Genomic DNA, 15415 nt, shown 5'->3' on the forward strand with positions numbered 1-15415 from the left:
ACTTAATATGGTAGGTGTCACACCCATTTTACCAAGTTTTTTTCTAAAGTTATATTTTACGTCAATAGACCAATACAATTACCATGTTTCATCCCTTTTTTCGTATTTGGTATATAATTATGGCATTTTTTTAATTTTTCGTAATTTTCGATATCGAAAAAGTGGGCGTGGTCATAGTCGGATTTCGGCCATTTATAACACCAATACAAAGTGAGTTCAGATAAGTACGTGAACTGAGTTTAGTAAAGATATATCGATTTTTGCTCAAGTTATCGTGTTAACGGCCGAGCGGAAGGACAGACGGTCGACTGTGTATAAAACTGGGCGTGGCTTCAACCGATTTCGCCATTTTTCACAGAAAACAGTTATCGTCCTAGAATCTAAGCCTCTACCAAATTTCACAAGGATTGGTAAATTTTTGTTCGACTTATGGCATTAAAAGTATCCTAGACAAATTAAATGAAAAAGGGCGGAGCCACGCCCATTTTGAAATTTTCTTTTATTTTTGTATTTTGTTGCAACATATCATAACTGGAGTTGAAAGTTAACATAATTTACTTATATACTGTAAAGATATTAACTTTTCTTTTAAAATTTGAATTAAAAAAATTTTTTTTTTAAAAAGTGGGCGTGGTCGTTCTTCGATTTTGCTAATTTTTATTAGGCAGACATATAGTAATAAGAGTAACGTTCCTGCCTAATTTCATCATGATATCTTCAATGACTGCCAAATTACAGCTTGCAAATCTTCTAAATTACCTTCTTTTAAAAGTGGGCGGTGCCACGCCCATTGTCCAAAATTTTACTAGTTTTTTATTCTGCGTCATAAGTTCAACTCACCTACCAAGTTTCATCGCTTAATCCGTATTTTGTAATGAATTATCGCACTGTTTCGATTTTTCGAAATTTTCGATATCGAAAATGTGGGCGTGGTTATTGTCCGATATCGTTCATTTGACATGGCTCAATCGAATTCTTTTTCGATACTGATGATTTTGATATATGAAAGTCTATATCTATCTCGATTCCTTTATACCTGTACAACCAACCGTTATCCAATCAAAGTTAATATACTCTGTGAGCTCTCTCAACTGAGTATAAAAAAGCAAAAAAATAGAAATACAAAGCAATAACAGTCTAACAAAAATATGCACTCACGCATAGAACAAATATTAAAATAAATTACAAGTGGCAGCTGAGCATATCTTGCGGACAGCGAAGGAGTCGGGCAGAGAGGCGTCAGTCTGTCGACGTTAAGTGGACAAAACGGATGGCCGCAGTTGACGTGAGCTCATGCATCGATAGCGTATGATGAGTGGAGCGTGCGTCTGCATAAATATCAATTTGATGACTATTCAAATCGTCGCCAATAAGCATTTTTAAAGGCGCACCGCTACTAAACCTATAGGGTGTTACAAAAAGGATTAATTTAGCAAAGATGCTCTGACTGGTCACGACTAAATAAAAATTTCATTAACTTAATTAAGTCTTGCTGGAAGAAATGTAAATAAAGAGACTGGGCAAATATAAGGCTTTTCAACGTAAGCGGGTCTACAATCGATAGAAACCTGTCCCGAATACCTACATATATTGACCACGATGTGCGTTATCAATATTTATTTGTAACTCAAGCAACGTAGATATCCATTGCATTTGTTGTAGATGGTCTACAGGTTTCCCTACAGGCGAAGATCCTTCCTTCTTCTTCTTACAGTGGTAAAGGCAATCCTCGTAGGTTTTGGCGAGTGTTATCGATGTTGATCCTGCGCCGGATATGGATCTACTACGTTCCGGTAAGTATAACCATTTGGACCATCTGGAGAACGATTTAGTATGACCACATTGAATCTTCTAGGCTATCCCACCCTCATTCTCAAGTTTTATGAACCATTTGGACTTCCCTCTCCTGCTAAATATGTGTATACCACATTCAATGTTTCATTCAAATGTAGTTGGATTCCTCTCGGGTAGGTGAGGTTGACAATTGGGTTGGGGAAGTTGAAAAGCTATACAGCTTTGTATTTCGCTTTTGCTTTTATCGCAACTGATCGATACTCGGTTGAAACCATTTGGTTCGGTCAATTGATTGCTGTTATCATTTAAGGAACATCTTGGAACTTTCTAAGGTTCCTTTTGATTGATGTAAGTAGATTATGCATGTCGACCGTTTCCCCAGCGTCCACAAAAGTCCCTATTCTTGCCAATGCTGACTAGAGTTTCCACAGCCAGACTCACGAAGTCAGCCGAATCAGTTCAGTTTAACGTATATGAAGGTCCAGAGGTAACTGGTTAAATAGCACGTTTATTTTGTCGGTTAGATACGACCTTAGTTCTTCTCTTTCCCCTTCGAAGGCTGATCGCAGTACTCTATCCACCTTTTTGATATTGTACTGCTTGTCCATGGCTGGCTACAATACTATTATTCCATAGGTTGGTGTGAGTCTAATGAGGTCTGAGTTTGGGTTTTCCAACTCATTTTCCACCGACGACTCTTTCACTTGAGTAATATGCTGTATAGATGTTTTTCACCTTCCATTAGATTGATTTAATTGGTTATATAAGAGCTGAATCTTTTAAAAAATTCAGGTGTAAAGTTGCTACAGTGGTACTTCCACCTCCGTGGTTAGCTCTGAATACCCCATTCACAGGGCGAGAGCTTTTGTCTGGGATCTGTGTCGAAGTGTTGTCTACTGTAATGTCAGAGGTTGCGCTAGAACAGTATGAATTTTCTCTTTAGCTTCAATTGTGCTATCTAATACTGCCCATTTCGTCTCGCTGTGTGAAGAGGTCATTATAAGGAGAGATCCCATAGCTGTTTTTGGTGTGGCGTCCGATCAGGTCTGAAACTCCCTCCCGTTTTTATCACTTAAATGTGCCGACCATGTGTGGCTGTCTTGTATATTGCTTGGAGATTTTGTTGCGTCATGAAAACTTATATGTTTAAAGGTCTGATTACGGTGCCCGAGCAGACCTACATCTTCTACAAGTTGATGTCTTTCAAACGTGGCGACCGTATGCGATTAAGTCCCCTCAACTCCTGCGAAAGTGCTACCAGCAAAACGATTTGAATATTTTATTGGGGTTTCTGTTCTTTCTTAGCAAGATTTTGGTAACAATTGTTAATGTATGATGTGGATGCCAAATTTATGTGTTATATGGACCATAAGGATAAGGATGATGATGGCGACTATAATGATGAAGGGTAGGCAAGGTCGAAAATCCGAGAGTGTACCTTAAGTCGCCTTACAGTCACAGTTATGGTTTCATTTTAGGGTTACGTCAGTAGCAGCTACAGTAGTTTAAGCTTAAATATGCGCTTTCAATAGAAGGTAGTTATGGGAACTGTTATTGGTTTATGGCTATGGTTATTTTTACGGTTACGGTTATAGTCGAGGTCACAGTTACGCAAACAGTTACGTTATGTATAATGGTTACAAATATTTCGACAGTTGCCGTGGCAATAAGGATTACTACTTCAGTTAAGCCTACTGTTTCAGTAACGCTTTCGGTTACGCTTTCAAAGTAAACCCAAAACATATTTGAAATAAATTCTGAAACAGAGCGTTCTTCGACCATGTCTTGAGATGGGTCTTTTTCGAAGCGGCATTTTAGGTAGGGCGATCTACAGACCAGCCAGACCAAATCGTGGTTCACAGATAGTAGTTTTACCCTCGAGTTTCCCACTACGCCGAAGAAACATCAATGGCTTTTACATCAGCTTGTTCAACGAATAAAGCAACAGGGAATGCCATGCAGTCATTTGCTGATACTATAACAGTACAATAAAAAACATGAAATAAAAAAAAAAAACTTAAAAAAGGAAAGAAATTTGAATGCCCTCGACCGAGTAAGGGTTGTTGTCAATTTCAAACAGTTGCACGAATGTACAAAACAAATCCTAGCAACATGTTGCATTGGTGCGAACATAATGTCATGTTTTGACAAACCCCAAGCCTAACGGACTCAAGCGGAAAAAATAGGCTTAGCAGAGGAGAGGTGAGTAGAAATAGCAAATCCTCCAAAGAGCCAAGTTGGCTTGACTGAATTTGGCAAACACTGGTAAGAGACATCAGGGACGGAGACGGCGCCAGCATACGCTAACGTGCGGCAGCTGCACGTGCTGCTGCAATTGCACTGAGTGTGGGGTGCGGGGTGGTTAGTTCTTTTTTGGTAGTGAATTTCATGTGAGCTGAGGTGGTTGGTTGCTTGGTTCGTTGAGCTAAATCAAAACGGAAGGGCTTAAATTTTATTATTGTTGTTATTGTATATAGTCGCCGTTCAGCTTCAGTAGATTTGCATACTCATGTGCTTATATTTATTTATGTAGATATACATATTTATGAAAAACTGAGGAAGAGATTTTCCGAAAATATGAACATGCGTAATATTTAATTAACATTAAGCATTAAAATCAGTGGGTGGTGACTGTGAATTCCACGATTACAACAGCTGATGAATGAAATGAAAAATGTTGTTTTGAAGTATCCATACAACGGGGGTGTATATGGCATTACGAACGATTGTTTGGATTTTTGAAAATGAATAATGGATATGATAAATCTTTATTGTTGTTGTCTAGCTTGTGGAGAATAGCAAGAGTTTTGGATGGACTGAGATAACTGTCAAAGCGTCGATGATGATGATTTGATTGCTTATTGTTTTAAAATGACAGATGATAGAGTACAGTTGATGAAGAGAGATTGAACACGTCATTTTGGAGATCACAGTTTTCCAAGTATTTTTAAATTTTAGCGAGAAATATTTTCTTCATATCGATTAGCTTTATGAAGTTCCGAGCGTTTCTGGGGAAAAATGAAAAATCTATACCCATAACGATAGCAAAGTGCTGACAAGAACATTGTGATTGGATTTAGGCCACGAAGTACTCAATAGGACTCTGTAAAATTCTTCCCAGCAATAAGACCGATAGAACCTTTGTGAGAGGCCTTTCCTGGCTACCTCATTGACGCTCCCTTTTTTGCAGTGCTGCGGGTAGGTGGCGCAAAGATCAAATACGGCACACCAGGAAGCTTTTCTATCATAATATACACTGCTCGCTTTATTCACACCCTTCTTTGGGCCGCTAGGAAGAAAACAAGAGTGGTTTAATTCCCAAAGTCGGGAGAACAGAGTCTTTCAAGGCCCAAAGATTTCAGGCCAATAGTTTCGTGTTATCCGTTGCAAAAACATACAAGAGATTACTAAACATGTCTTCTTTACTGGCCGCAGCAGCATTCATGAAGTGGAAATTTACAGGGGCCATGCTACGCGAGGTGGGACTTGTGGTGAATGAGGACAAGATTAAGTACTTGGTGTCAAAAAGAATCGGCGCACTCATGCCTTGGCAGTCACGTCACTATTGACGGATATAAATTGGAGATTGTGAAAGATTTCATCTATTTGGGAACCAGCATTAACAGCAAAAACAATGTCAGCTTAGAAAACAAACAGAGAACAACTCTTGCCAACAAGTGCTAGTTTGGACTGAGTAGGCAGTTGAAAATTAAAAAAGTCCTCTCTCGACGAACAGAAATTATGCTCTACGCTCATCATACCTGTCCAGATGTAAGGCTCGGAAACATGGACGGTGTAGTGATGAGATGGTTATTCGAGTAAAGCTCTGCGGAAGGTTTATAGAGAGGACCGTGATGTCGACGACGCGTATCGAATGAAATATAATGATGAGCTGTATGGGCTTTACAAGTTATGACAATAAGCAGACAGGTTACTCTAACAAAATATATATATATATATATATATATATGTAAATGTTATACTTCTTCATATAAAAAACGTTTTTCAAATAGCGATGTCCAAGAGCGTAATCACATATTCCTGCTCAGAGTACTCTATACAACGGGAAAGAACTTAAAAGAAAAATACCAAAAATTACTTCAAGGAGTGTGCACAAGCAAAGCGAGATCTTGAGAAGATAATCTATAGTTTTCTGTTCCCAGTGATATAAGGGACATATTCTTATTATTATTATTAAAACTAGAAGCACTGCGACCTTTGTGTAAATCTATTGTACATGATCTTTCAACTTAATTTTGTATGTGTAGGCTTTTAATGTATCTAAGTACCTCTTCAGGCTTTTTACTCCATATCACATAGCGATTAAGAGTCACAACACCCAGATGTGAGAGTCTCTGCCTTGCCAGAGCGACGCATTCGCAGAGAATGTGAACCGGCATTTTATACTCCAGCTCACAGAAACAACAAATTTGAGTATCGGATAGATTTAACTTACTTAGGTGATATCGTAGACCACAGTGTCCTGTATAGTACACAGTGAGAGTGCGTACGTAGGTCCTCCCTGCTTAGATTAATGATCTTGGCTGATACTTTCGTACGAGAAGAAGAAGTATATGAAAAATATGGAATATATCCTCTCAATTATTTCAGCATTGATATACTAAAAAGTCTTCGTGGAATTTGCAAATTTTACTATAGAAACATCTTGAAAGCCATAGTAACACTAGCAGCACACGGAAGTTTGAGCGATAACAATACCTCTCGGAATAAGTGCTTCAAATAATTTCAGTAAATTTGATAAATATAACCTTAAAATTAAATAAACTCACCACATTGCAACCGAATCTCGAATATTTCGATGGTTTGTGCACAAAACGTGGAACACAATACATAACAACTTGCTAAAATTTAATTGTCACTAAAGCGAACAAGTTTTATTCTAAATTTTTATTTTATTGAACGAGTTATTTATTTATTTTTCCCACTTTTGCATGCTTGCAAAACTTTTCATATAACATCCAATTTTATTTCGTTGTATGAAATATAGCGCGCACATAAATAAATCTTTGTATATATAATAACAACAATAAAATAAAAAGTCAAAAATCAACAAACAGCCATGCCGTTATAAATAAATAGTAGTTTAGCGCACTACTCGTACTTTAGAAAAAAGCTGACGGAATACTGAGAAAGAAGAAAAAATTAATCAAGCGAATCTTGCAATAGGCGACCTAAAACTACATTCATAGATGAAACAACCCTCGTTTTTGTGTGGAGGTCGCTGATGTCGTTTTGCCAACCGGCCGGCATTTCCTGACCATTCTGTTATTCAGCCGTGCTCTGACAGTCAGCGTGGCGATGAACTGTTTTTCAGCTGTTCATGACATTGAAAATTTATTGTTGTTGCATTTGGGTGGGAAGAGCGTGAATTTGGGTGTGTAGTTTCACCAAATTATTTTTATACCTTTCATGAAAATGAAATAGTATATTAACTTTGGCACGAATCTCAAAATTGTAAGTCCTTAAAGGAAAATAGATAGACCTACCATTAAGTATACCGAAATAATCAAGATGAAGTGCTGAGTTGATTTAGCCATGTCCGTCTGTCCGCCTGTCTGTATTGAAACTAGTCCCTCAATTTTTGAGGTATCTTGATAAATTTGGTTAGCGGGTGTATTTAGGTGTCTGATTAGACATTTGTCGGAACCGGCCGGTTCGGACCACTATAGCATATATCCTCCATACAACCCATTTTTCAGAAAGAGAGGATTTTTGTCATATCTTCCTCAATTTGTCAAATTTAAGCTTCAAACATCACCATATGCTTTCGTATATTGCACATATTGTTGTCTGAAAAAATGGATGAGATCGGTCTATATATCCCCCACAACCGATTGTTCAGATAAGAAACTTTTCGTAATTACTATCCCATTTTAAGAGCTAGAGGCTTCAAATTTCAACGAATGCTTACGTATATAGCATATATTGTTTTCGCGGCGGCCGCCGTGGTGTGATGGTAGCGTATTCCGCCGAGCACACCGAAGACCTTGGGTTCACGCCCCGAGAAAAAAAAAAAAAAAAAAAAAAAAGCAACATCAAAATTTTAGAAACAAGTTTTTTCATTCAGAAGAACATTTTTCGAAGCGGGGTCGCCCTCGGCATTGTCTGGCAAGCACTCCGAGGGTATTTCTGCCATGAAAAGCTCTTAGTGAAAACTCATCTGCGTGGCAGATGCTGTTCGGAGTCGGCATAAAACAAGTAGGTCCCGTCGCGCCAATTTGTAGGAAAAATTCAAAGGAGCACAACGCAAATTGGAAGAGAAGCTCGGCCTTAAATCTCTTCGGAGGTTATCGCGCCTTTCATTTATTTATTTTTTTTATATATTCTTGTCTGAAAAAATCATAGAGATCGGTGGTACATATAGTATATATCTCATACAACCGATTGTTCAGATAAGAAACTTTTCACAATATCTGCCCCATTTTAACAGCTATAAGCTTCAAGTTTCACCAGTTGCTTACGTATATAGCATGTATTGTTGTCTGAAAAAATCATAGAGGTCGGTGGTATATATATTATATACCCCATATAAACTGTCATTTTTGCCTCTTTTTTACGACGAGAGGCTTCAAATTTCATCAAGTACTTACGTTTAAGTCATATATTGTTGAAATACGTGATTCGTAGTCTTAGTTTTTACATGCAGACCTCAAAAAGCGCATCCTCACACAAAGTACCTACCTATTTTTAAACGGTTTTTTTTTAGCTTGAGTTGACAGCCTGGCTGGCACGAATTTTGTAATTGAAATTGAGGTAACTTCCCGATAAGCTACAAGCTTGAAACTTGGAATATAGTTTAGAACCCGATGACAATGCAATAATAAGAAAAAAATCGCCCCTAGGTGGCGCAAGGATCGAGATATCACAATAATCGTATTTGTGGACCGATTTGGCTAATATTTGGAAAACATAATACATACAAGAGTAGAAAGCGACATATGAAAAAAATCGCCGCTAGGTGGCGCAAGGATCGAGATATTCACAAAAATTGTATTTGTGGTCCGATTTGGGTCATATTTGGAACAAATATTACATACAGTCCGGTATAAGTGACATCAAAATATTTTGTAGTTAGAGGAGGAACAAGCATACGTGACGCAGAGTCGAGTAAAGTCTTTGAAAGGATTATGTATTGAGGACTTAGATTGCAACAAATTGTCAGAAAAGAGTCCTTGTAATAATGAGTCACTAAATGAACTAAATAGAATGAGAAATAATAGGCAATTAAATAAAGACTTAATACTTGAAAATAAAATAACTAAAAAAAAATATTTAAGTTAAACGGTTTTATTGAAAACAATACTTACATGAAGTAATAATAATACTAAAAGCTAGAAAATAATTAGGTTAGGTCCTAGGTACTAGTCACCACACTCTTCATCAATCTAGGGCGTTGATGAGACAATTAAATAAAAGCGTTGGACGCGTCATATTTCTATTGATAGTCATAAGTAAAACCAACTGAACCTTAATCAGGTGATGCTACGCCTCACATTTTTAGAAATTTCACACGCCCAACGCATTTATTTAATTGTCTGATCAACGCCCTAGATTGATGAAGAGTGTGGTGACTAGTACCTAGGACCTAACCTAATTATTTTATAGCTTTTAGTATTACTATTACTTCATGTAAGTATTGCTTTCAATAAAACCGTTTAACTAATTTTTTTTTTATTATTTTATTTATTTTATATTTATCTTAAAAATCATTTAGGTATGTACATCTGTTCACTATATATTTCTTATCTTATACAGCCGATTATTTGGAGATTACGAATGGGATAAGATTATTGCTCAGCCCCATTCATGAAAGGTATGAAGTCTTCGGCACAGCCGAAGAAAGTCCCGTCCTTACTTGTTTTTATTTGTTTCCGAATAAAAGAGGAAATGGTATGAACAGTGGGATGTATGTGGTAGGAACACCTATTGTACTAGACTGGCATGACTTTACTGAATCCAGAACTATAAATTTTTACTGATCTGGAATTTTAAAATCCCGTTGCCGAGTTGTTAAAAATTAAAAAAAAATGTTTTTATAAAACTTAATTTTGTTTCCAAAAGTCACGAACTCAGTGTACCTTCATTACGCTTCAAGGGATTTTTAAGTTTGGATGAATCCATAATACGTATGGCGTTTCGCCTATAAGTTATAAACGAAGTATGTACTAGACGGATTTATTATTGAAATCCATTTTATGAAAAAAATAACAATACTTCAAACCTCCGACTACAATTCGAACGAAATAAACACTTTCGCAGTTCAAATGCACATATTTCCAGCTAACGTGCGAATAATAGATAACCAACAGGCATTGGGAGAGTGTTGATTATCACACCTCCCCCGACCAACTCTGGTTCCAATGTGAATCTAATAGTTGACACTTTACAAGGCTGGTAATACAGAAGGCCTCCTACGGACTTCCGACTATACTCTTTACCAGTATTTTATGCGACTCATTGCGTTGTGAAGGTAGCACGAAAAGCATGTATAAAAAAGAGGCGTGAGTACTAAGATTCCATGAAGATCGATGTGTAATGAAACAAGATGTGCGTCTAGAAACTCAGTATTTTTGAATTAACTAGAGCTCGCCCAAAGGTTGAAGTTAAACAACAACAGAAGTAAATTTGTCAGAAAAAATCGGGCTTTATGAAAAAAGCTCCGACAAACGAGATAACCCTCCAACAAAAAATCGATAACTCATCATTATCACTTTTGTTATCGATATCGAATTTATAACACTTCGATTATAAATCGATAACTCGTCTATACCCCGTCGATAGCACAGCTATAACAAAACTTCTTTTCTTACATTTACTTTCCTGTTCTTTGCTTTCCCTACTGTTTTTAGCAATTGATAGATTTTTTTCTGTGGCAAAGTGATATGGGGACTTTAAGAGGTCTCGGGTAAAGATTATAGCATGTAGGAACTATTTATGACTGTCCGTTAAAACAAATACTGTCCCTATCCCCAATCTCCATGTAATAGCAGCTTATTTGAAACGACGCCAGCCTCCGCTTCCCAAGGCAGCCGGTTCTATGTAGCGGAGCGTCTCGCGATTTTTCCGACCAAGGGCTGTCACTTCAGTGTAACCCCATTTAATTTGTTGCGTCCCTCCCACAACGCACAGTCTGTTAAATCCTCACAGGGAAGCCCCATGAACTAAGCTGCTTTAAAAGCTAACTTGTTATAACCAACAGACCAACGTAAATTTCGGTCAGTTTGTCAGTTAAACTACGCTTAAACTCATTCTGCAGTTTTCAGTCTACTTTAACTGAAGTTTAAGCTGAGCTTAAGCGGCCGATCTTGCAGAGTTAAACTTTAGTTAACCTATCGGTGATTTGCGTTCGTTCGAAATGGCGTCGAATATACCCAAGAAGCATTTAGGTTCGAGTACCATTAGAGCTCTTGTTCATAACTAGGCATACTTCTAAAATTTGAAGAGTTCTTTCGGAACAGTGGTTCTACTCGAGAATCATAGCGTACTCAGCAAAAGAGGGAATTTTTTACAAAGCCAAAAATTCTATTACTAAAGTTGAAAAAATTTAATTCCCAGCTTGTGGTTCTCTAACTGGACTAACATGTACTATTCCGTACTACAGTATTTTCACGAAAAAAAAAAAAAATAAAATATACATAATTTGACTAGAGTTTAAGTTTAGCGCAACCAACTAATGAAAAACCGGGCCTTACAGTTGTAGCTAAACTTAAAAAAATATCTTATGGCCGATATCAGATTATTTTTAAAAACACATATAATTTCTTCTCTTTTATCTTAAAACTTATATGTATAAAAATAAAAAAAATTGCCGTTATTTGAACATAGTAAAAGGAGACTGAATGAAAGCCATCACAAATAGACAGTATAAAGTAATCAGAAATCTAGACGGAGGCATAGGCCGAAAACGTCACAAAAACCTATTCGCATTGTACGACTGTAAATAGAATATTATGTGATTTTATGGTATAACGTGACCAAAAGTTAAAAAAAGAAACGAAAAAGACAAATAATATATAATCTGAAAATAAATGCTTCGTAGTTTTTTTTTTTTTGTGAAATCCGATTCTCACCTTGGCTTAATTTAATGTTTTGGAACAAAATAGCAGTGTAATATGAATACTTAAAAAAACACGCTTTGCGTGTATAATATCAGTTTACGTTATTAAATTCAAACACGTACGTAAACATATGTGAACATTAGGATGGTACGAAAAAGTTCACGATATCAAAACATCTAACAAAATTTAAAGAAATAAATTGATTATTAGGAAAGTGAGCTTAAATTCTAAAGATCGAGAATCGAGAATATATCCATGGGTTTTCTTCCCAGACCATATGTGTATAATGAAGGTTCTAATGACTTTTGCATGTAATTTAACAATTAAAGAGTACATTTTTGTGTAAAGGCAACGACTTACTGGTTTTGTTGGAATCGATCAAAATCGCTTAAATGATTTGAAACAGTAGACTAAAGCTTTTAGATTTTTAAATCTAGTTTCAGTTATGCGAATGGTTCTGTTATTGGTATCACAATTATCACTGTGTACAAAACAAATGTGATATCATATCCGTTAACTGCCTAACGGGATGTTTGAGATGGTTACTTTTTAGTGTTTTTGGCAGCGGATGGAACAGGATGTTCAGCATTACGGCGCATACGGCCGCCGGCTATTTTGAGCGGGTGATAGAAGGAGACGTAGGATGAGACCACGTTACTATTTTTAAACAAGTAAGGAAGGTTAAGTTCGGGTGTAACCGAACATTGCATACTCAGTTGAGAGCTATGGTGACAACATAAGGGAAAATAACCATGTAGGAAAATGAACCGAGGGTAACCCTGGAATATGTTTTTATGACATGTGTATCAAACGAAAGGTATTAAAGAGTATTTTATGAGGGAGTGGGCCATAGTTCTGTAGGTGGACGCCATTTAGGGATATCGTCATAAAGTTGGATCAGGGTTGACTCTAGAATTTGTTTGTACGATATGGATATCAAATGAAAGGTGTTAATGAGGCTTTTAAAAGGGAGTGTATATGTGAAGGCGTTTTCCAGATATCTACCAAAATGTGGACCAGGGTGACCCAGAACATCATCTGTTGGATACCGCTAATTTATTTATATGTATAATACCACGAAAAGTATTCCTGCCAAGATTTCAAGGGTTTTTTATTTCGCCATGTAGAACTTTTTCATTTCATTCTACTTAATATGGTAGGTGTCACACCCATTTTACAAAGTTTTTTTCTAAAGTTATATTTTGCGTCAATAAACCGATCCAATTACCATGTTTCATCCCTTTTTTCGTATTTGGTATAGAATTATGGCATTTTTTTCATTTTTCGTAATTTTCGATATCGAAAAAGTGGGCGTGGTCATAGTCGGATTTTGGCCATTTTGTACACCAATACAAAGTGAGTTCAGATAAGTACGTGAACTGAGTTTAGTAAAGATATATCGATTTTTGCTTAAATTATCGTGTTAACGGCCGAGCGGAAGGACAGGCGGTCGACTGTGTATAAAAACTGGGCGCGGCTTCAACCGATTTCGCTCTTTTTCACAGAAATAAGTTATCGTCCCAGAATCTAAGCCCCTACCAAATTTCACAAGGATTGGTAAATGTTTGTACTTATGGCATTAAAAGTATCCTAGACAAATTAAATGAAAAAGGGCGGAGCCACGTCCATTTTGAAATTTTCTTTTACTTTTGCATTTTGTTGCACCATATCATTACTGGAGTTGAATGTTGACATAATTTACTTATATATTGTAAAGATATAAAATTTTTTGTTAAAATTTGACTTAAAAAATTTTTTTTTAAAAGTGGGCGTGGTCGTTCTCCGATTTTGCTAATTTTTATTAAGCATACATATAGTAATAGGGGTAACGTTCCTGCCAAATTTCAACATGATATCTTGAACGGCTGCCAAATTACAACTTGCAAAATTTTTAAATTACCTTCTTTTAAAAGTGGGCGGTGCCACGCCCATTGTCCAAAATTTTACTAATTTTCTATTCTGCATCATAAGTTCAACTCACCTACCGAGTTTCATCGCTTTATCCGTCTTTGGTAATGAATTATCGCACTTTTTCGGTTTTTCGAAATTTTCGATATCGAAAAAGTGGGCGTGGTTATAGTCCGATATTGTTTATTTTAAATAGAGATCTGAGATGAGTGCTCAGGAACCCACATACCAAATTTCATCAAGATACCTCAAAATTTACTTAAATTATCGTGTTAACGGACGGACGGACATGGCTCAATCAAATTTTTTTTCGATCCTGATGATTTTGATATACGGAAGTCTATATCTATCTCGATTCCTTTATACCTGTACAACCAACCGTTATCCAATCAATGTTAATATACTCTGTGAGCTCTGCTCAACTGAGTATAAAAAAGGGCGATCGTGTCTACTTGTTATTGCTTAAGATATCACTCTATTTTTATCCACGGTAACTATTATCATGCATTTATTGATAAAATATCTGGCATACGTGTCTTTTTTCTTTTGCTTAATTTCGATTCCAAAGCATTGAAGTTTGAATTTTCGTCGTCTGTATTTAGTTTGAGTTGCCGAATCTTAAAATCGCTCAACATTGCCAAGTCCTCGCTGTTCGTTTGTTTATGATTTATTATTAATACACGCAAATTATGTTTACAAAAGCGACCGCCGTGGTGTGATGGGCAAAGTAACATAAAAATTTTAGAAACAAGTTTTTTCAAATTTTTTATTTCATAAGACATTCAGTTTAGCTTATTAAAAAAAAAAAATCAGCAACATAATTTTTTACAAGAGAAATTGAGTACAACCATGATGAAATGAATATTCAGGTGTTCTCATCCCTTTGACGTTTTCCCTTATTCTGACAAGTTCGGCATGCATATTTTAGAGGGTTTGAGTTCTACTACGATCGGAGTAGATTTTAATGTACGTTTAGAAATATTATAACTATATAAGCCGCTACTAGAATTGTTTAGCCAAAAAGATTAACGTTACTTTGTGTTTGTGTTTGTGTGAAACTAATTTTTTGGGGAATTTTTACGAAAAATGGAGCAATCAAAATTTAATACCTTTGTAATACAAGTAAATAATGGAAAATAGAGCTACCGAAAATGTGCGGTTACATCACCTTAATTATTACATCATGGAGCACAACAAAAATTGTCTTATCACAGTATATTTTTTAATTTTTAGAAGCAGATCTTTTCAAAAAACATTCACTAACCATTCTAAGAAAAAAATCATGCACTCTAATGCAATAACTATACTTAAATTAATTTGATATCGTTGGTAAGAAGTCGGAATATATTACTTATGTAAACATACTTTTCATTCAATCCACCGACATATTACACTGGTCAACAGTGATTTTGTGCAGCTCTACTTGTAACCAAATTTGGTAGTACTCGGTACCCTGATAAAAACTGTATACTTACTTTTTTAATGCTACGTACAGTTTTCTAGATAGGGTCAAGAACCCCTTTTTAAGAGGTTAAGGCATGTATGGCCCCATAACTTTGTTTCTGTTTATTCTATCAACAAAGTTTTGATGTCGTTGAAAAGAGTACATTTCGCCGCTTGTATCAGTATATAAG

At 36.3% G+C, this 15415-nt stretch overlaps 1 protein-coding gene across 7 annotated transcripts in view; it reads right to left on the reverse strand.

Annotated features, from left to right (window-relative positions):
* Positions 1-15415, reverse strand: part of LOC137245466 (uro-adherence factor A) — a 189458-nt gene that overhangs the window by 41955 nt on the left and 132088 nt on the right. Inside the window, exon 1 of one of the 7 annotated variants that reach the window (XM_067776178.1) lies at positions 6585-6992. The exons of the other annotated variants lie outside the window; for them this stretch is intronic. Within the exon in view, the coding sequence (XP_067632279.1) occupies positions 6585-6647 (63 nt within the window). The 5' untranslated portion in view covers positions 6648-6992. Of the gene's footprint in view, positions 1-6584; positions 6993-15415 lie in introns of those variants that run through there. 7 annotated transcript variants of the gene reach the window in all.

This window comes from Eurosta solidaginis, chromosome 3, assembly GCF_040869045.1.
Source record: "Eurosta solidaginis isolate ZX-2024a chromosome 3, ASM4086904v1, whole genome shotgun sequence".
NCBI classification, from domain to species: Eukaryota; Metazoa; Arthropoda; class Insecta; order Diptera; family Tephritidae; genus Eurosta; species Eurosta solidaginis.